Raw genomic sequence first — 22,246 nt, 5'->3', positions numbered from 1 at the left:
GACGGCAGAATTAGGCTTCTTCCGAAGTTACAGAGCACAGATTTTGAGAATAGGTAAAGCAAATGTAGTTAGAAAATACCATTGGCTTTATTTTAGTATTGCTTATGGTGTTCTCTCCAGGCACACTGCCTAACACTTCATTGGTCACCCAGCTGTCATCTGACAATCATTGAGGATGGCTTTTGGTCTCTTCCATACTTGCAGTTCTGTTAGCTGCATCTTGACACAAACTGCTGATGTGCACCTTGGAGAGCTGCAGGTCTTACAGGTAAACGTGTTTGCAGCTGTGATGTAGTTATTCCTCCAGAGGAGGAAAACATGGCTTTCTGGAACCACACAAATAGTGTTTGTGCCTGCAGCAGAGTTCTGCAGTTCACCACAAGTCTGAAATGACCCTTTGTGCAGGGAGAACGGTCAGTGGAAGTTGGCAGCCAGCTCCAAGAGAATCGGATGCTGTTTGTGGATTCCCTGCAAGCCAAAATAATGGTGCCAGCTTTTTGAAAGCTTTTTTTTAAATTTTACATGGAGCTTGGCAGCATTTGTCATTATGCTGAAAGTGTGATTACAGAGCTAAAGTTCAGATTAGTAACAATATCATGCCAACCGCATACCCTTGGTCTGCGGCTCTGTCTGGTGCACTCCCCAATGGGGTCAGAAGAAGGACCCTGATGAGGGGGCACAACGACCAGGGGACCATGTCTCCTGTATGGATTGCAGGCTCTGGCAGTGGGGGGGGGTTTCTCTGGACGCAACCCGCCCACTCTCCCATCGTAGGTCTGAGTGGGCGGGTTCCGGCATAATGATGTCATTTTGGGGAAAGTTTCTTTCCCTTTAAGTGGCACACAGCTCCCTGCACATGAAGGGTCCGTGAAATTAGTAGTCCGTGACATCTAAAAGGTTGGCGACCACTGCTCCAGAGCAATAAATGCCACAGTGTTAGTAAAATAAGCCTAATTTATTTTACTGCAGCTACTACAAATGATTACAATCTATTCAAAAACTTGGCACTGGAAAGTTGTATCACCATACGGGGCACTAAACAGTTGGCATAATACAAAGTTGAATTACAAAATGGGACACGCACAGAGGGTGGCGTACACAATTATAGGGTTACTAGAAAACTGGGAATACCAAACTTGTCTGTTGTCCCGCCCAATTTTTGGCACCCCAGTAGGCTTCCCCCTACCTGGCTGAAGAATTCTGGGGAGAACAATGGGTTATTAGGTTTGTTTATAGTGTCTGTAGGTGTATAGAACTCATAGAACTGCTGTACATCATCTCATCTACTGACATGACTTTTAAGCACTGGCCAACTAAGGCCCTGACCACTTTTCTTGAGTTTACTTTATAACTGTTTCCATGGGAGTTATATGACGGGTTTTCTAGCACATTCTGATTTACAGTACCGGATGTGGTCCAGGTTAATGTATCATGCCATTGGTCTAGAAATGAAGACCTGTTGACCAATCTTCAGTAGCATGATGAGGGCAAGCACAAATAGTGTTGCGGAATCCATAACTAGTTTTGTCATAGCTATATTATGGTCATACAAACTAGGCAAAGACTCTAGCCAAGTATGTATTAATGCCATGCAGGTGAGCAACAGACATCATAAATATTTTTTCATAATTCTTTTGGTAGTAATTTATTTTATGATCCGTTGCTAGTGGACAAAACATAATATCCCGGGTGGGTATTTTTCACTCTTGATAACCTATTTGCAACAATGGTTTGGTAAAGCTCTTTAAATAGTATGGAAATGAAACTTGAATCAAATTTGTGTAATATGTATCACTGGTTTATAGATAACCTGATGGCAAAATCATTCAGTGACACTGTACATTCGTTTTAACATGATGAGCGATTAATTATGTTCCCTATTCAGGGAATCTTTTATTTATTTTATTTTTTTTTAAGGTTTCCTCAAAGCCTATCATTTCACTTGCTCTCCCATACCCTGAAGCAATTGGTATATTGTGGTGGAACTGTGTGGAGTATAACTGAGTTACATGATATATTTCAATGAGACCCTGAATCAGTATTTATATAGCGTGGACATATTACACAGCGCTGTACAAACCCCATATGTCACTAGCTGTCCCTTAAAGGGGCCCACAATCTAATGTCCCTACCATAGTCATATGTTATTACAGTCTAGGGGGAAGCCAATTAACCTATCTGCAAGTTTTTGGAACTTGGGAGGTAACCGGAGTACCCAGAGGAAACCCACACAGACAGACACAGGGAGAACCTGCAAACTCCATGCAGATAATGTCCTGGCCAAGATTCGAGATTACAGGATTGCTCTAAGAATTTTTCAGCAGTTAACACTCCTTATTTTGTAAAGACATTAATGACTAGGCAGATAGAGGGTTGAGTGGTTCTGGGAGTCATTGGACAACAGCAGACAGGAAGGAAAGCCTGATTGTTTCTAAAGTGGAACTAAAGTCTCGCTTTGAAAAATTCATGATCAGGCAGGCCGTTATTGCACAAAGGGACAAGTGATGATCTTTCTGCGATTATCTCTTACCTGCCTGATTATGCAGGAGAAATATCAAGCTGAGCAGTGCATGCCTGGCTTGGCGCTGGTTGTTATGGAAACCCAACAATCTCAGATTCCCTTGTGTATGCCGGGAATTAATGAACAGTTAACGTTACTCCAGCCCGGCCAATCAAGAAAGCCGAAGGAGGAAAATGGCGGTGCCCCTGTGATGGGATAGGCGAGTAGCTTGGGTTTAGTTCCGCTTTAAAAGCCAAAGTTTGTCATATTAAAATGTATAGGGGGAGCATATTCCTGACAAATCTTTTACGTTTTATCAAAGTAGGTTAATGATTTTTAAAGTATAGATAAACAATGAAATGTTGCAGACCAAACAGAATTTGTTGTTTATGTGTATTTTTATTTTTCTTCTTAGCTCTTTTCGCTCATGGACATGAAACCCCCGATTTCTCGTGCAAAGATGATATTGATCACAAAGGCTGCTATAAAGGCAATAAAGGTAAGATGGGGTATATTTAGTTTGTGAATACTTTTCTTCATTGTTAAAATGAGGTGTATATATATGTTTTTGTTCACACTGTAATTTTTTTATTTTTTTTTTACACTAGCTTTACAAACATGTAGTCCAGATTGTGGAAAAATTCATTAAAAAGGTGAGTTTGGTTTTATTTCATTTACATTTCCTATTGAGTTTTATAGCCTTCACATGCCTTACCCTTCTGCAAATAAATGCTGTTAAATGTTCTCCTGTCTGTTCTTGTGCTTTGTTAGTGTGCCAGTCACAAATAAACTTCTGAATAAGTAAATCTCTGAAACTGTCATATCAGAGCTGGGGCAGCTTTTGCAAAGCTGGGATAAAGGCAGAGCCCCCTGTTTGCTCTAATGACAGAACAGCCCAGTACCTATTGCATCAGGATAACTTTTTCAGTTAAAATATTTAGAAGCAGACAAAGTCAAGAAAAATTGAAGATTGTATACAGGTTCCTTAGACAAGTCCTAAAGATTCTTTATTTAGAAAACACAGTTCAGTCTTTTGTTTGCTAGTCTGCACAACTGAAAAGTAGAGCTGTGTATAAAGAAAACCACATGCTGTTTTGTATGTAAAACCGCAAAATCTGTTTTGTATGTAAAAAGTTGTTCAGCACAAGTTGTATCGAAACCTGTATACTTTTTTTCTTGTGACTTTAACAGTTTTTTTTTTTATATATACAGTGCAAACCTGAATATAAGGTTCCGGGATTGTATGTGATTGATTCAATAGTACGCCAGTCCCGTCATCAGTTTGGAATCGATAAGGATGTGTTTGGTCCAAGATTTACTAAGAACCTAACAGCAACTTTCCAATGCTTGTATCTCTGTCCAGATGAAGATAAGGTAGTAGGAACTATTGTCTTCATTAAGGGGAGGGAGTGATAATCTAGTGGGTATGCATATGATTGTTGAGTGCCTTCTACGCCACAATGCTGTGAATCATGTACTGAGGCTGGCTTTGCTAACCTCCTCTTCTTGAAGTAGCTTGGTTGTCTTGCTGACATTGGATTTGCTACTTTTAACTGATAACAAACATACAGATTCAGGGTTGTGACTGTCTTGATAAATATTTATTCTAGTTCAGGGATGCAAAATATTACTATTGGGGACAGCCTTGTAACATTTTTCAGATTATCATTAGCAGCTTTTTTCCTATAATAGCTATTCCTTGTGTGTGCCAATATTCAGCGCCATAGATCTACTTGGCTGTAAGTTCTTCAAAATACTTTAACAAATCCAGGGATGTGCCATTGTTGCACAAGCCTAATAGTTTCTATAGGAATTATTTTTCCCACAAGGATAGGAAACCTTTGGTGGAGGGGCAATAATGTGCTTTGGGACTTTTTCATGGTATTGTTAAATGTGTAAATGTGATTTTTTTTTTTTTTTTTCCCTAACATTGAAAATGGAAATGTCCTGATAGCATTTTTGAAAACAGGCCAGTACAATGGGAATGGCGCCCTCATCCTAAAACAAAGTTACTGGGTTCATATCCTTTTTTCTTTCGCCACAGAATCCATTTGGTATGGTTCAGTATTAACTAATCTGCCCTCAGGCTACAGTAAAATAGAATTGTAATTTTACATTTATCTTTCCAGAGTAAAATTGTCCGTGTTTTAAACTTGTGGCAAAAAAATGGAGTCTTTAAAATTGAGATCATACAGCCATTGCTTGATATGGCAGCAGGTGCAGCACCTCCTGAATCACTAGCAGATAATTCCGCTAATGAAGAAGGTAGGTTGAAATATATATATGCTTTGTCTGGAATTTTGCATTTTTTGTCTTCATACCAATTTGTAAAGTTTATATATTACGTGGGCCTTGTGTGAATGTTGAAGTTAATATATTTAGGCTGGCAAATCATACATAATCAGCTGTTAACACATTTTAATTAACAATTACAGTTTTAAAGTTTTGTTTTATGAATTATTTTTATCATTATTTGAAACATATTCTTTGAATTTTAACCACAAAAGTTTGGTTTTGCACAGACCGGGGAAAAGTTTTGCTGGCACCCAATGAACTTTTTTGCCAGGCCTTTTTGCATTGCTTAGAAAATATTTACTTTTACATTCAATTGTATTATGTCAAACAGGCCTGATTTCTGTCTATTTGGCAGCAAATATTTTTCTAGACTGTTAAAACATAAACCTTTTTTGTCTTAGGAAAATGAATTATTCAGCTGCCTTCTGATCTTACCAAAGTCCAGTTCTTGGGTTTAGCTCCATATTAAATGGTTAATTTGTTGTAGCTTTGGTTGCTTGGTTTCTTAGTGGCAGGACACAGAATACAGGTAGTCCCTGAGTTAGGACATTCGGACGACTCCTAGATACGAACAGGTGGAGGCTTGATGGGCGGGAGGGGGCAGTTTTCATGACTTGCAAAATCTTTTGCTAAACACAGCTGAGGTTGTTGGTGATTTTAAAGGATAAGCTCTTTCTGCATCCTCTTGTAACTCTTTAATGACCCAGACAAACTCTGTTTGTCAAATGCTGTTTTATTTTTCATATTAAAGCACAGCTTGCTCCTAAAGTTAATAAATGTCTAGGCTCCATAAGGTTTTGTTTGTTTGTGATCAACTCATAGTGAGAATTTTAAACAGTAATTGACACCATGCTGCCTAATATGTTAAGACAAACATTTGTTGCATTCATTAAAATAATGTACACGTTGTGATTTACATACAAATTCAACTTAACAAACCTGCCTTTCCCTACTTGTATGTAACCCGGGGACTACCCATAGTGCAAGCAAGGTGGAAAATTTAAACAATGCCCAGACTTACTAAAGTTCTTTTGCAGGATCTTCACCACCCTCTATGTTGCTCTCATCTGAGCCCCCTGAAGAGCCCCCGGTTGCTGCTCCTGCACCTGCAGCACCCATAGTACCTGTGGCTCCTGCTATCAGTGTTCCGCAGTTACCCAGTTCAGAGGCTTTTGCAGCTGTTGCTCAACTGTTCCAAAGTAGCCAGGGGCAGCAGGTATGTTTATTTTATACATGTCCTTGTGGCAGCTATGTTGGCTTAAGTTTTTGATTTGTTTTTCCACTTATCACTACTAATTTTTTTTTTTTTTTTTTTACTAATAATTAAAAATACTTCTTTTTGAATGCTGTGTTCAAACACATGGATTACAATAATTTGTTATAGTGACATTTTTATTTGCCCCAAAATCTGACCTGTCCCATGTCGGCTGATTTTTGTGTGTTGAGTACCCATAATCAGTACTTAAATGGACTGATAGAAAGGGTGGAAAAACCTTTTTTATAAAAGTAAAAATATTTTTTTCTTTTTTATGCACCAAAACATAAAGCCAATTATGTGGGAAACTTGAATATGAAATGGTTGTTACATTGTATTTTCAGTTTTATAAAATGTGTTATACTGGCATAGTTTAGGAAAGGGTAATGACCTGTCAGAATTTCTTTTTTTTTCTCTTTAGCTTCAACAAATTCTTCAGACCTTTCAACAACCTCCAAAGCCACAGTCTCCAGCTATTGATGAGAATCTATTTTCTCAAGTACAGTCAATTACGTCTCAGATAAATGCTCAACAGCAATCCCACCAGGCAGAAAGGAAAACTACTTTTGATAAGGTGATAACTACTTATCAATGTACAGAAAATTATTAATTCTTTTCTGTATCTTTATTTTTTTATTTTAATTTTTTTAACGGTGTTCTGCTTTTTAAAGTTGCTCGACAGATTTGATTATGACGATGAACCTGAAGCAGCTGATGAGCCAAAGAAAGATGCATCAAGCTCAACCCCACCACCTTCACAACCACAATTGTGAGTAAACAGACTTCACACATGCCTAATCTGCCAGATCCAGACAATAGTAAGGCTAAATGAGGTGTTAAATGTTTTGGTTTTAGAATGTTTTAATCTCCCATCTCTGTGCTAATAGTAAAAATCAAAATGAGAAATTAAAAACCTGGAAAAATCAGGAAAGTTGGGCATGTACTATAGCATAAGAGTATCACCACAGTTGCCAAGATTAAAAAGAAAAGCAGGTCTCCCCTGTAGGTAGTAACACAGGGAACAGGACATTTTGCATTGTTTCTCAAATCATTACAGCCTTTTGTTTCCCATAATAAATGTGAGAGTTAACATGACATTACTGCAACTAGTGATGTGTAACAGTCAGTTTTTACAATTTAGCGCAGTAATGTTGCATGATTTCAAACATTGGCATGACAGAAGTTTTTTTTTTTTTTCTTTTATTGGACTGTTTCAAACTAGAGGTTTCTTTAAGGATTCATTTATTAGAGTACTGGGGTCTTTTACTGCTCTAAGTTCGAGTACAGAAAATACCTTTTAAATAGCTTCTAAAGTCACTTTCCAATTTATTTTTTCAGACAAGTGCAATTCATTACCTTAAGTTCTGTTAGTCTGACTCTCCAGACTCATGGAATTAAATGTTACAATGCATTTACTCTTCACAACATTATTTTTTGATTTCTAAATGGTCTGATGGGGGATGCTTCTCCATGATATTACGTGATTGTTTAGAAAAGCATAGCAGATACTACCTGTCAGGTTTTCTTGAGCGATTCTCATTGCTCAGACACGGTTCAGGATGGCAATGATTTTTTGGTTTACTTCACAATTTTGTAAACATAAACAGCAGAATTGAAGTCCTAAAATATGATTTTATTATTTTTACAGCCAATTTTCTGCAGAGCCTCCTGCACAATTCTCACAGATGCCAGGTCAAATGCCAAACATGGATCAGTTTCAGGCTTTACAGCCACGTATGATTGGAATGCCTCAGGAATCTCTGCTTAATCAGGTATCTTAAAATTTACTTAATGTTCTTGTTTCTCTTTGTGTAAGAGGTGCCTTATAATATAATCATTGCCTTCCCGTCCGCTAACAAATATTTACCCCCTTTCAGACTCCCGTGCCACCAAATGGCCAAATGCTCGGCTTTGGTATGGTTCCACCCCAGACATTCCCTGCTATGATTCCACCCATGTCTCAGGAGCTTCCTCAGTCATTTATTCAGCCTACTTTTTCAGTTCAGCAGAATGATGCACAGGGACTAAAGGATAATCAACAGGTGAGCCAATCTACATTGTTCTGTGTTGGTATATAGAGAGCAGGTAACATCAGCTGATTGCTGTACATCGTATTTTGGGAAAGGTACTTGTTTTTTTTGTTTTTTTGGTTCCTTTGCCACTCTTGCCAATGAAGAATCTTGTCTGTTTTAGCTGGTAATTTAGATTCATTAGATAATGGTTACATAAATAGTGATCGTAAACTTTGCATTTTCATGTTTGAACCTGAGCTTTTATTTATGCTTAAATTATTTATTGTGCACATATGGAGGTAATTTATGATGGTTTACAGTGCATAAAAATAATCTGCTCTTAGGATCTAAATAAGGTTGTCCTTCTGTTTTTATAGGAAGTGTCCATGGAAATAGAACAACTTCCTATTCAGGAATCAAAGCGCCCTACAGAACGTCAGAGGTCCATGTCTAGGTATGTTTGCTTCCCCCCCCCCCTTTAAAAACTTTGGATTCTAAGGCCACACTTGCCTTTTTATTTTTATGCTCTTGGTACTATCTGCTAACAAACCTAAACCTGCTGCTAGTAGGGGTATTAGTGCTCAGTCCTTCTAAAGTTGGCATCTTTAGTATACAGCCCCGTACGAGTCAATGCACAGACAGCATTGAGGGAAGAAGTATTGTTCAGCATGTAAACGGTAGAGTGCTGGACTCTGAGGTAGCAAGAAGATGGTACCGTAAGGTAGACCTCTGCAGTAAAATGTGCATAACTCATGTTACCCCAGCTTTTTTGGAGCATGGTTAACTCGGCCAAGCAAGGTGCCTACTATATCAGGCATGGGCAAACTACGGCCCCCAGGGCATATACGTCCCGTTCGGGTTTTTTATCCAGCCCGTAGAGAGAGAGTTCAACGGACCCGATAAAATGGGCTGCAATCCGCGGCTCTGGCCAGTGTCCCCCCGAGCGGAGCGGGGTCAGGAGAAGGACCCCACTGGGGAGCCACATTGGCCAGAGCCTGGACCACTTTCCCCCATGGATCGTTCAGTGGCGTCATGATGGCACAACCCTGCCCACTCTCCAATCAGCCCGGCCCATCTGCCAAATTTTAGATTACACTGTGGCCCCTGAGTTAAAAAGTTTGCCCACCCCTGTACTATATAGTTCGCTATTTTAAAAAAAGTTTTTTTTTGTGAGAAACTTTACAAAAACCATTTTAATATCTTCTCTGTTTATCAGTTTGCAGTACTACTCTTTGGGTTGGACAGCTGGACAAAAGAACAACCCAGCAAGATGTTGGAAGCCTTTTAGAAGAATTTGGACCCATTGAATCAATCAATGTAAGTAATTCTTCAGACAAATGTAATTTTTAACCTATCCATTATTTTTCCTGACTTGTAACTGATTGTAGAAACTTCCAAATGAATGATTAGGTTAACAGTTAAGTCCTAAAATAACACAGGTTTAACACCAGTCCTGTTCATATTACCAGTTGGAGCCACAAAATCACATTTCCTATATTGAACCACACCTTCCTCTTGTGACTGATATTTTGGAGATCATAGCCAACATGTTTCTATTACAGTTTGCTATGTAAAGGTACCCATAGCACTCACCAGTTATCTAGGAGCATAACCCCGAATGCTGCACTAGTAGAGCTTGTGCCTAAAAGCCAGCTCCATACATCTGAGCATCCATACAGCTCCATGACATGAGAAGAGGGGAAAGTAAGACGTTCACTGAGTAGGATCTGACAAAAGAGCAGTTCAATTATTGTGTAGGTGTTCACTTTAAATGTTGTAATCATGAAGATAAAAATATTAGATTCATTTTCTTTTAGGGTGAAATTTACAAAAACAATCTCCTATATAGTCAGCCGAGTCAGCCGTTTTCTAGGCTTTGCTTTAGGAAAAGCATAAAAAAATAACAGAGGTGAACAAAATTTATGTACAAGTTTGTGTAGAATTGGGCTCAAGTTACATTTACTGTGGTTTCTTTCTAGATGATACCACCAAGGGGTTGTGCCTATATTGTAATGGTTCAGAGAATGGATGCATATCGGGCTTTACAGAAACTGAGCAGAGGAAACTTCAAAGTCAACCTAAAGGCAATAAAGGTAAATTTTAACATGTTTACATTCTGAGCTTTTAGGCAAATATGGCAATATTATTAAGGGTGTATGTACATTTTACTGCTTACTATATTTTTCTTAGTGGCTTTAAGTCTGTCAACTGTTTTCAATTTCAGTTTCATCTGTTTTGTTTTGTTATTTTTATGCTCGCTTACTTAAATGAAGTTGTCCTTGTTTTGTAGATAGCATGGGCTTTAAACAAAGGAATTAAAGCGGAGTATAAGCAGTATTGGGATGTAGAAATTGGTGTTACTTACATACCATGGAGTAAGGTCAAACCTGAGGAACTAGAGGCATTGTGTGAAGGAGGAATGCTTGATAATGATACACTAAGTCCAGGTTAGTATCACTTTCTGATCAGTGGTACCAGAAATTGCTTTTCAGCTATCCGATTACTCATTTTTTTTTTTTTATTCTTTAGATTGGAAAAATATCAGTAAAAAAACGGAGAAGGCAGACACATCTCAAAATGGCTCTACTTCTGAGAGTACTCAAAATGAAAACAATTCACCTGCTACTCAGTCTACGCCTGTTCCCCTGCTTTCTCTCCAGATTCGTCCAACAATACCTACAGTGGTGAGTGTTGATCAAATTTTGGGCTACCGTGTCATTAGGAGATATTTCATTACTACTGTTGGGAGTCTATTTACTCTATGGCAGTGTTTTTCAACTTTTTTTGAGCCACAGCACATTTTTTTACATTGAAAAAATCCTGCGGCACACCACAAATCAAAAATGTTACAAAATGACAAAAATGTTTTTTTATTAGAATAATATTGGAGTGGTTGAAACATCCAAAAACATATTAATGGTGATATCCTGGTAGACTAGCATTGTGTGACCTCATCCTTATAATTGAAACCACTCCTAAAATGGTTTCAGTACAGGATGTACTGAAGTGGTATTAAATAGTTTGAGAACACAATCATTTCTGTTTGCATCCGTAAGGTGCATTTCTTCAGTAAGTGAAGCGGATCGGTCACCGGACATGATACCTGCATAGTTGCCAGTTAGTTACTCCGTTAATCTGACTAAACGTAAAATGAGATACAATTATTCTGAAGTAGAAGTATCTCGCAAAGTCCTGTGATTTGTCTGATTGTGTTACTGTGGAGACCTGTGACACTGAGCCAAGATATTAAGAAAAGTGCTGTTGTCGTTTTATTTATGGAAAGACTCCAAGGATTAGATATTGCTTGTTCATGTCCGGTCTGTGCTTTCTAAACTCCATGAATTTTTTTTTTTTTATATATATACTAATGTGCCTGCTTGTCTCCAGAACTCCCAAACAAGAATAAATATATTAATTTGTTTTGTTGGTCTTCTAGTTATTAAAACTATCTATATAGCGATATTTTTGTTTGAACATTTTAACATTTTATTTTTTGCCTTGATTAACTTTGCTTCTGCTCTTTAGGCTTTCTGCCTCCTCCGGGTATGCCCCCTCCTATGACTCCTCCAGTGTCTCTTCCTCCTCCTATATCTGGACTAAGCATCCCAACTTGTAAGTCGGTGCCTAAAAAATGTCAGAGGCATATATGTAAATACACTGAATACAGAAGAAGCATATTCCTGTGTGCAGTTTGAGAATCCGTGGACTGAAATGAATTTTGTTTTAATACATTTGACAATATGATTTACTTTTGTTTTACTGTACTACAGCTTAGTGTCTCTTGATAAGAGAATCTAGAGAGATTTTTTTTTTCTCCTGTAACAGAAATCATTACTAGGAACCTGCTTGTCCTTTTCCTACAGCAACTGATTGTGTTAACTTAAAGCCAAACTAAACCCTCGATACTCACCTGTTTGTGTTCCCGTGCAGGGTGCTGTCAACTTTTCTCTATTTTTGGAGACTTTATTTAGTCATTTTAATTGGCTAGGCAGGGTGTCATGTGCAAGAGTTCATTCTCTCCTGGCATGGGCAGGGAAAGCCAGGATTTTCATATATCCTGGTAACCTAAACTGAAAGTTTGCATAGTCGGCTTATCTTTTTGTGGCAGATACCTGCACCAATCAGGCAGGAAGCGGGTATTGCAAAAGGGACGTTGCCTGTTCCTTTCTGCATTCATGACCCACTTTTTTTACTGGAACACATTTGTCCTCTAAAATCACACAGATTGCACCCCATCTGTTCTGGGTGCTGTTCTAGTCTGTCTTTATTCTCTGTGGTCATCCTTAGCTTTGGCCCTTTGAAAACAACAAGCATACATAGCCAAACCCCCCTTAAATTAGTGTAATGTGGTTACCATGTCAAATCAAGGCCTTGCTGTTTTTAATAGGCGCATACTTTTTACAATAGGTTTGTTTCTGATCAAGGATCCATTAAGTGTTAACGCAGAAAGCAGTTAACTGATACTGAAGTTGCACCTCAATAGTGAGCTATGACTGCTTCTTTATTTCTATCTTGACAGATGCACTCCAAGCCCTTCTGAGTTTAATTTGCCTCTGTTACTGCAGTCATCTAGCTAGATGATCTGTTGGAAGATTAGATAAGTATGGCTGATTTGTCTGCTTGAAATGACTCCTGTCACTGGTTCTTCTAGGAATACCAGTTGTCTGGCTTCTCTACAGATTATTGGCTTTGACACTTTGCTTGTATTGTTTTCAAAAGCCAGTGACCTGAAACGTAATCAGTCAGGATACCGGATACCTGATCTGTATACATTCATATTTGTTGCTGGGCTGTTTATTGAAGCCAGGGAAGGTTTGACAATTAGCATTCTTGGACAGGAATAAGAAATGATGGCTATTTTTCAGTGTTGTTCACCTAAAGGCAGATGTTCTTTAAGGTTTTTTTGGTCATATTCCGGGTCTAATATTAACTTGGTTAATTGCTGCAGAGCTTTGTAGTACAAGCATGCAAAGCACAACAAATCTTCTGATGCAAATTGCAGATTTGTGTACATAGGATGGCAGTGTTGTTCATGGTTATAATGGATCATGTGAATGACATTTTATTTCTTAGCTACTGCAGGTGCTCCACCTAATGACTCAGATGTAAGTCAAGGAAATACATTACCTTTTGGAACTGGAACTGAAAATATGGATACTGATGATAATGGAAATGGATTTGGGGCTGCTCCCCAAGGAGTGCCAAATAATGCTTCTGGTCCGTCGAACCCACTTCATGGTAAGTCATTTCTTTTTTTCTTTGCTACCTCAAACCTGTTACCATTATGTAATCAGAATAGTTGCCGAGAATCAAGGATTTCAATCAGGATCCTTGAATGAGTGCGTGGTCATCTAAAATGTGAGCAACAATCCAGAATTTGTTATTTCAGCAAAGCATTGTGTAGCTATTAGCTTGTGTTTTGATGTCTGGGTAATAGTTTGATCCCAGATGGTGTAGCTTGTCATTGATTTAGGTGACCATAGACTGAATGTACCTTTGGCTTATATTTTACTTGGACTTCTGTATTCATAGGATTGTACACCATGGTATGGGATTTTATACACTTAGGATATTCAATGCAAAAATATCTATGCAATATGCCTTAATTTGGTAATATTATCCAGCATGGTATTTTTTTATTTTTTTGATCACAGAAAACTTCTGTCCATATTACACACTTGTCATTTTTGTGATAGTGTACGCTAGAGATCTTTTTTTCTTGGTCAGTATAGATATGTATAGCGCACTATAACAGTGTCCGTAACCAGATTAGTTGCTGCACTTTAAAATGTAAGTGTGGTCTTCTAAGGGAGTACAGGGAATCATTAAAGATAATATTTATAATAAACATTTGGTATAGTCACTTTACAAGTTCCAACATTTATATTTTGTTTTCCAACATAAGTATATTTTATGCATGTAATGTCTTAAAGCTTATCTTCAGTTTGGTAACATAGAATAGGGTCAGATCTCTCTGATGTATTGTGGTCTGTGTCTATTTGGGGAATTCACCCCTTATGTTCTGGTGACTATTTACTGAGACAGGCTTGGCGTATCCAAAATTTTAAATTTTCTATCTGCAAGAAGTGAGAGAACACCCCCCAGGGAGGACACCTATTGTCACAACTTTTTTTTTTTTTTTTTAAAGTAAGCATATTTCTCATCTAAGAGTCTTTGAAAATGGAAATTTCCCTAGTGGGACAGTGTTGACATTTTAACATTTCTCTACTCTAAAACATAATTAAAAATCGACAGTCACTTAAAAAATAATCAAAATGGTTGTTCCTACAATAAGAAGTATTATACTCACACCTATTGGTCCATGTTTGTCCTCTTTACACATATTCAATGCTGAGGATTATGAAGGAGACTGTAGTGTTAAAACACCCCTAATTCCCAACTCACTCTGATTTAGGGGTTGTAAGATGGAAGCAACCACAGCATTCAGCAGATGAAGTGAATGTTTAGTCTGTGGAGTCCGATAAATGCTGCTGGATTGGAACAAGCAGATACAGTGAGGGAAAGAATTATTTGATCCCCTGCTGATTTTGTATGTTTGCCCTCTTACAAAGAAATGACCAGTCTGTAATAGTAATGGTAGGTTTATTGTAAATGTGAGAGACAATAACAAAGGAACCCTCAAAAAACCAGTGCTCAAAAGTCAGAGCTTGATGTGCATTGTAATTAGTGAAATAAGTATTTGATCCCCTTGTTGGCAATCAGAGGTCAGACGTTTCTTGTTCTGTCGTAGCTACAATAAACCTACCATTACAATTATAGACTGGTCATTTCTTTGCTAGAGAGAAAAAACTTCCTTCCCTCAGTGTAATACAGTGAAAAGGTTGGTATGATACTTCTTTTGCATGGAGCATTTAAAATTTTTGGGTGAGTGATGAGGTTTCTTTAATATTTACATTAGTTTGCATACTATTAAGTGGAGTACAGTTGAAATACCTAGATATGTAAACATGTGCTGTTTAGTCTGCCAGATGTGATTCTGTCCATATAGTTGTGTGATCTTCATATATCACCTGTTAGTGGCTTGCCACCTTTTGCATCACATACCTGGTCATTGAACAGTGGTAGTATTACCTACCTGCTGAAGTCCTTTGTGTACATTTAAATAAAAAAAAAAAAAACTGCTGAACACCCTCGCTTTTCACTTCTAACTTTTAGTACCTGCAAAAACTGTAGGTACACAGATTTGCTCAGGGTAACATAATGTAATCATAAAAAGTTAGTTAGTCATAAGTTAGATTTTCAGTACAATTTTTTTAACAGTGCAATCAATACATTACTGTCCTAAAAGGGCCTGATGTTTACATAAGCATAAAGTTGGCATACTGGCCAGTTAGTATTTTGCATGGTTGATGTGTTTAATAGTCCAAAATTGCTATTGGTATGGTATTTTATACATTTAGAGAATAAACCAAATGTTATTCTATAAATGAAGAGCCAACATTTTTTGCAACACTGTACAATTAATAGGGGCTGCAGATGAAAAACCTGCATAGTTGACAGCTATGTAGGAGGAGGAAAAGAACCCTGATTAAGCTTGCAATCTGAGGAGAGGGTAGCATAGTATATACTAGGAGGGGGACATAAAAAATAATCCACTTCCTGAAAAAGAGCCGAGATCTGGAATTTGTTTTGGTGACATATTATTTTTTTTTTTTTTTTTTTTACTAGATCTATGATGCAGTATTTTTATTACAATAAATTACACTAAGAATACATTTTGAAAATGGTTTTGTAGTCAGTAGACATGTGGGGCATGGTGAGCGATCAAATAAGCCAGCTACAATTCTATTTATAGGTTAGGTGGTATATATTTATTTATTTTTTTTTATGACGGATTGACGTTCTGAATCATTTTTTCTAATTAAGCTTTCCTATAGTATTTTACATATTTCAGTCTATTTTAAACTACCAACAAACGTTTTTATCTGATTAAATATTTGTCTAGAACTTCTGTGTTTACTATTATATACACACACATACAATTTTATCATTTGTATGGTTCTGATACAATAAAAGCTTTAATGAAATATTAGGAGGATCCCAGTCATACCATAAATATACTCTGCCATTTTGCAGACATGCACAATCGTTGTTAGAAGCTATTGCTTTAAAATGTGTACTTTTATCCAATTATGCCTTTTTCTGCTCCACCCCCCACATGGACCTATTAAAAAAAAAAAAAAAAAACACACAGATCCAAGCATTGGGTATAGCTATTCAAAATGCTACATTACTGCTCTGTTGGGGCTACAGCCTTATAGGCTGTATATTTTATTGTTACTTTGACAAGCAACAGCTCATGGAAATCAGTAGGGCTGTACTGTGCATGTAGCAGAACAGTAAGGGAATATATACCTGGATCCAGTGCTTGGACCTTGGTAAGTACTGCTCTGTGGAGAGCTAGGTTGGAATAGGGTTAGGTCAATGTAGAAAGCCGGCAATAGGATAGTTTCATTAAAGTACACTTTCCTTTAAAAAAACAATAGCATTTATTTGATATTTCTACGTTTCACTTTTTTTTTTTTTTCTAAATACACAAGAGGTAGGGTGTTTAAACACAGTTAGGATTGCCTATGTGTACTGTCAGCGTTGTAGTTTTACATTAACTGAACAAGGAATGTGTCTTGCATGAGCCATTCCCAGCTAAACAGCTGTTAAGCTACACTTGGCAAATAAGTAGCAATGTACAGACCCTTAGTTTACATTTACTAGAAGCTAAAATGAAGGAAAGAATCTTCAAATACGTTCAAAGAAGCTTGTGGTAATGCCATGGAAAATGTACAACATCTGTATATAGAAGGAAGAGGATGGAGCAACTTTGTAGATGTGCTGCTTTCTTGACACAAGCCATTCCATTAATGTGTGCAGGCCTGCAGAACCTGCTGTATACATCTTCCAGGTTACTGTACTTTGCTCTTTTCATAACCTAACCTAGGTGATGTACGTCTGAGTAAAGGTAAGCTGCTTTCCCTACAATATACATTGATAGGCCCTCACAGCAGGTTTCTACAGTAATACTGTAAGCTAGTAGCAACCTTTTCTCAATCTAATGTTTGTATTGCACAGATTGAATACATTAATACCTTATGGAATCCACATGAAGCACCTCGCCTGTAGATATAGCAGTGGCGGAAAGTACAAGTGCCCTGCTCCAACTTTTACCTTTGTGAAATCCTTCTAAGCACAGACACATTTTAGTTTCTACGTTATAATTATGTAAATATTATTTACAGATTAAAGACCTTTTATAGATCTCGATATAGGGAATAGGGTTTCACCTCTATTTGTTAGTGAAACTAGCAGATCAGTGGGATGCAGATAAACCCGGCACAAAAAGAGGGCCGTTTGGGTGAAAGATATTTATTTCATTATGTAAGATTTTAAGGGGAACCCAAGTTGCACATCTTGGTTATGATTGTTGTGTTTAACAATTCAGAAACACTAAAACACCACTGATACTGTCTGGGTTGCCAAGACTAAAATCTAAATCCTTGAATCTACATTAATTTGATTTTTGTAATTGTAAATTTAGGATTCCACATTCTGCTTTTGTCAGATTGCATGTATCTCCTACATGCTTTTAGGTCAATTATATTATGTCAACGGTTATTTTAAAACGTATCGACCCACAAGCCTTCAGCTGGACACCTGGGCCTTTTGTAACGTGGAATGGTAACAATTTTATTTAACTTTGTCTCAGGATGTATTTACTTTTTTGTACTGCAAATTTTCCTAAATAAAATTTGATTCTAAATCTGTGCAATGTGTTATGATTATCAGTTTGAAGCCTAATCAGGTTTTCCAGACAAAAATGTTTTTCATTTGCATCACAACTCACACGTATGATTTGATATCCATTGAGAGTCCATACACACCAGAGATTTAGGTAACCGTTACAGCAATATGTATTGCAGGTCTAAAGTCTTGAAAATCCATTTGAAACTTAGTGCAATGCATCTAAGCCCAAAACAAAAGTGTAATAAATTGCAGCAAGCTAGATTATTTTTTTTCCCCAAGGTTTTGATTGGCTAGTATTTTTGCAAATAACACACTTCACTGGACCTGGGGGAAACTATGGTTGTCACCCAGGCTTGACTTGATGCATGTCTTCCTCTCCTTCTGTACCATTGCATTACATGTAAACAAGATAATATTGTCCTTCAGTTCAATTACAGGAGGTTACAAGGGCGCACACTGCAGTAGAACAAAAATCTATGGATCAGTAAATTGCAAAAATGTTTGTTCTTTGGTTTAGCTATCCTTTTAAAAAAGGATTTTTCAAACCTTTTTTATCTATCTCAAATTGAACTGGGCCACAAACTACCCTTTCATTTATTTATATTCTCATTGTATTTGCTAAATTCTTTATGCATATCCCATAAAATTGTAATGTCATCACTTGGCTGTACATGGGTTATGTAGAGCTTTGGGTGGAACCAAGGGACCCTCTCACCAAAAGCCAGACGGCCTGCAAATCTTTAGGCGGTAGATAAATCCAGTCTGTCTACATTAGTAATAAAGGACAGACCACTGCTTCTTTTTTCAAGAAACTACTGCTAAGAGGCAAAGTGTACGACTTGTATAATGCTGAATTACTGCAAAGATCAAATAGAAACAAAGCAAATGCAGAATAAAGTAAGAACATACATGAAACTTCGAACAATATTTGCCTGGATTTCAGCTTGAGCTTAAAATGTCTGAATAAGGTGACTAATTTGAGAATTAGAGCTTGTAAAGACGGAAAGGTTGGGAGCATTTTAAAGTGCTCTATATTAGAACCACCACATGCCCCCCGCATGACAGCTGATTTATATGAAGTAGTTAAAGCAGGCATATTGATTTTTTTTTTTTTACAATATTAACTGAAAAATATTGTGTATTACTGTAGCTCATTTCTTGAAGGTAAACATCTCCTTTTCTACCCGGTCTATAAAAATTAATCTGAACTATTGCATATGAGGGGTCTAAGGCAAGCCTTATGACTAATCTAATGCTAGGCATACACTGTGATTTTTCTTCCATTTGTATTTGATAAGACTGCAAGTGTTCAATGTACATCTACTGGATTGATGTCCAATTAATACTAGTCACGTTTTGTTATCTAATTGAAACATCCGTTTTAACATCCTAAATGATTTCCATTTTAACTTGAAAGGTAATAAACAAAAAATGTTGCTCCGATCAAGTTTCAATCAACATTTTGTCCAAATATTTGAAAATGCATTCATTTAGATTTTACTAATAGCTAAACAAATGGTTCCTTAATGTAGAACTCTAGTCAAAGAAAACAAAGTTCTTTTTATCTGTTACCACACAATTTTCATTGGAAATACACTTTTAAGAATTCAGTAGTTTCATCACTTTTTATAAATCCATTGATAAACTACTTGCCCAGACCTAAACAAATGTAAACAAAAACATTTTAGGTTGGTGTACATGTTTATTTCTGTGTCTTTTCCGACATGTTTAATTTGGTCTTTTTTGTGTAAGTAATAGGTTTATTTTCAGAATCCTTTTTCTTTGTAAATGTAATATCCACCACAATACTCAGTACAGAGCAGGTGGGTAAGTACTAAATACATCATGGATGGAAATCACATTGATTTGGGAAGAACATTGATTGGCTTAAAGCTGGGATTTGAAGGAGCTTCCACTTTTTCATATATTATTTGAACACAACCTCTGCATGTACTTTTTCACAGAACTCTCCCGCCTTTGGGAGAGACATAATAAAACCACAGGACTGAAAATGTTCCTGGAGTGTGTTTAAAAAAGTTAGCACAAGCATCACTGTTGAACCTTTTGTTTGCAGAACATATTTCAGCTGGTAATTGTCTCACTTCCTAAATGTTGTAATAATTCTTCACTGCGGTGTACAGCTGACTGACTTGATATGTCTGGTAGAAAGTGTTTCTGTAGGAAGCCTAAATAGTGCTAAGTCATCTGAGTGCAGTTGAATGACAAGTGCAGAAATTTAAAATCTCCAACTTTGGATAACATTATTTCAATTAATGCATCTCTCCTATATCACTATAAGGAAAATCTAATCAGATATTTTATCACATGATGATGATGTATTTTGCTTTGGTAACACAACTATTTCTCATAAGTTTAGCCTGTGAAATACTTGTGTATGGTTTGACTGCATCTTAGTGTGTATTAGAGCTATTGTTAGGTCTGTCCCAATTCAAACATTTTTTTCCCTTTATGGATGGCTGCTTACGGTAAGCCGTGCTTTACTTGTTGCTATCCACTGTGCATAGAGACTGCAATTCTGCTCCTTAATGTCACAACTGTAAAAAAAAATACTTACACTTTACACTCTGGCATCATGCCAGTTAGCAGTTTGTGTCACCACAGTAAATTTTATAAAATCAAGAAAGGTTGTTTGCCATTGTATACATGCAGACTTGGCACAGACTGGGAATCAGATTACTAAAAGTAAAATAAAGGGTAGGGGAGGCTCTCTGTCCAAGTAGTTGGGTTTAATAGTTACTTACTAAAGCAGACTTGGGGTTGTAATTAAATGAAATGTACTTAATTCTAGAGAGGTTACATACAATCTAAAATATCACATGCAACCCAGTGAAACAAAATGTTCTTTTCACATTTGCTTCCACTACAATGCATTTAACTTTGTGTAGCTACACAGGAAGTAATTCTTCATTCTAAGAGATAATTTCTTTTTGTCAGCAGTTGTAGAACTGATGGCCATTATTCTTCAATGTATAATGTAAAAATTCAGGTTACACATTCATTAGGAACCCACAACATCAGTGGATCACATTGAGTTTGCCTGTGGGCCTTAATTTGTATTATTGGGTTGTCTGCTGCCTCCATCATCCAGCCACTGTATAAATGACATCTGCATTTCCTTTTTGCCTTGAGAAGATTTACAGATGTAAATATTTGGTATGCACATCTCATGATGTTTGGTTCCACTTTAACAAGTCTGCTGACTTTTCATTGCTGGTTGTTAGCTGGAATGGCAGTCAATAAAAATTGGAAGGGCGAACCATTGGGGCATTTTCCTTCAAAAACCTTACCAGTTTCCAATCCAAAATTAAACTATTATAAATATCACTGATGTCATTTAACTTCAAATGGATACAGTCAGCCGAATGGATCTGGAGAGCAAATAAAACACAAGCGGAAGACCAGTTGGAGGAGCGAAGTGGTCATTAGGAATGGGTAATTGCCTGTCTGCAGATTTTGTCACAAACTTATTTTATTTGGGTAATTTTTGGATCTTAAAACTATGCTAATATATTGAAAGTCTCCAACATATTTCGTGTAGCTTCATATAGTTTAGTAATGTTGCTCAGTGGCATTGTTTCAAATGATTCAATGTATCAACCATGAATTGCAAGAGGTTATCTATGAATTTCTTTGGAGGTAAATACAGGTAGTCCCCGGGTTGCATACGAGATAGGGACAGGGATAGGGACAAGTGGGAACAGGTACGTTACTTTAATAAATGCAATTAGGACAGATGTTTGTCTTAACATATTAGGTAGGGTGGTGTCAGTTACTTTATAAAATCCTCGCTGTGAATTAATCACAAGCAAAGCAAAAAAAAAATATATATATATATATTGAGCCTAGACATTCATTAACTTCTGGAGCAACTTGTACAAAATGAAACAACTGCAAAGTTTGTCTAGGTCATTAAAGAGTTGCAAGATGTTCCAGAACAACTCGGCTCTTAAAATCACCCACTACCCTAGCTGTGTGTAGCAAAAGATTTCTTATGCAGGTCATGCAAGCCTCCCTCCCCTTTAAGCCTCTGTCCTGCTCATGATTGCACAGGGAAGCCCTGTTCGTATCTAGGAGGTGTCCGTATGTCAGATGTCCTTAACTCGGGGACTGCCTGTACCAGACCTTTTTATTAATAGATTTATTACATGACCAGATATGTTAGGACTTATTTTCTAAACACAGTTTTTGTTTTTTTAGTCATACTTTATACATAATATGAATTTTTCTGGTGCAAGTGGTTCTAGTTGCTAACCTTTACTATAAAAAAATTGTAGTCTGAAAAGAAAGTGCTTACATTTTACCTCAATTCTACTTTTTTAAGAAAGTAAACCTAAGCCACTCACACACCTTACTCAAATTACTACCTAAAAAAGTCTTGTATATATACAATATTTGAATTCTAGA

At 37.0% G+C, this 22,246-nt stretch overlaps 1 protein-coding gene across 1 annotated transcript in view; it reads left to right on the top strand.

Moving 5' to 3' along the window:
• SCAF4 (SR-related CTD associated factor 4) overlaps positions 1–22,246 on the top strand; it is a 46,875-nt gene that overhangs the window by 5,723 nt on the left and 18,906 nt on the right. Inside the window, exons 2-17 of the mRNA XM_072419314.1 lie at positions 2,916–2,999; positions 3,109–3,153; positions 3,713–3,874; positions 4,630–4,765; positions 5,833–6,011; positions 6,472–6,624; positions 6,722–6,819; positions 7,699–7,822; positions 7,928–8,092; positions 8,440–8,533; positions 9,279–9,379; positions 10,042–10,155; positions 10,353–10,509; positions 10,592–10,803; positions 11,572–11,754; positions 13,123–13,300. Coding sequence (XP_072275415.1) covers positions 2,916–2,999; positions 3,109–3,153; positions 3,713–3,874; positions 4,630–4,765; positions 5,833–6,011; positions 6,472–6,624; positions 6,722–6,819; positions 7,699–7,822; positions 7,928–8,092; positions 8,440–8,533; positions 9,279–9,379; positions 10,042–10,155; positions 10,353–10,509; positions 10,592–10,803; positions 11,572–11,754; positions 13,123–13,300 — 2,185 coding nt within the window. The remainder of the gene's footprint in view (positions 1–2,915; positions 3,000–3,108; positions 3,154–3,712; positions 3,875–4,629; positions 4,766–5,832; positions 6,012–6,471; positions 6,625–6,721; positions 6,820–7,698; positions 7,823–7,927; positions 8,093–8,439; positions 8,534–9,278; positions 9,380–10,041; positions 10,156–10,352; positions 10,510–10,591; positions 10,804–11,571; positions 11,755–13,122; positions 13,301–22,246) is intronic.

Source organism: Pyxicephalus adspersus, chromosome 1, assembly GCF_032062135.1.
Source record: "Pyxicephalus adspersus chromosome 1, UCB_Pads_2.0, whole genome shotgun sequence".
In the NCBI taxonomy this organism is placed as follows: domain Eukaryota; kingdom Metazoa; phylum Chordata; class Amphibia; order Anura; family Pyxicephalidae; genus Pyxicephalus; species Pyxicephalus adspersus.
The sequence above is the reverse complement of the archived record's forward strand: the minus strand, read 5'-3'. Positions and strand labels throughout refer to the sequence as shown.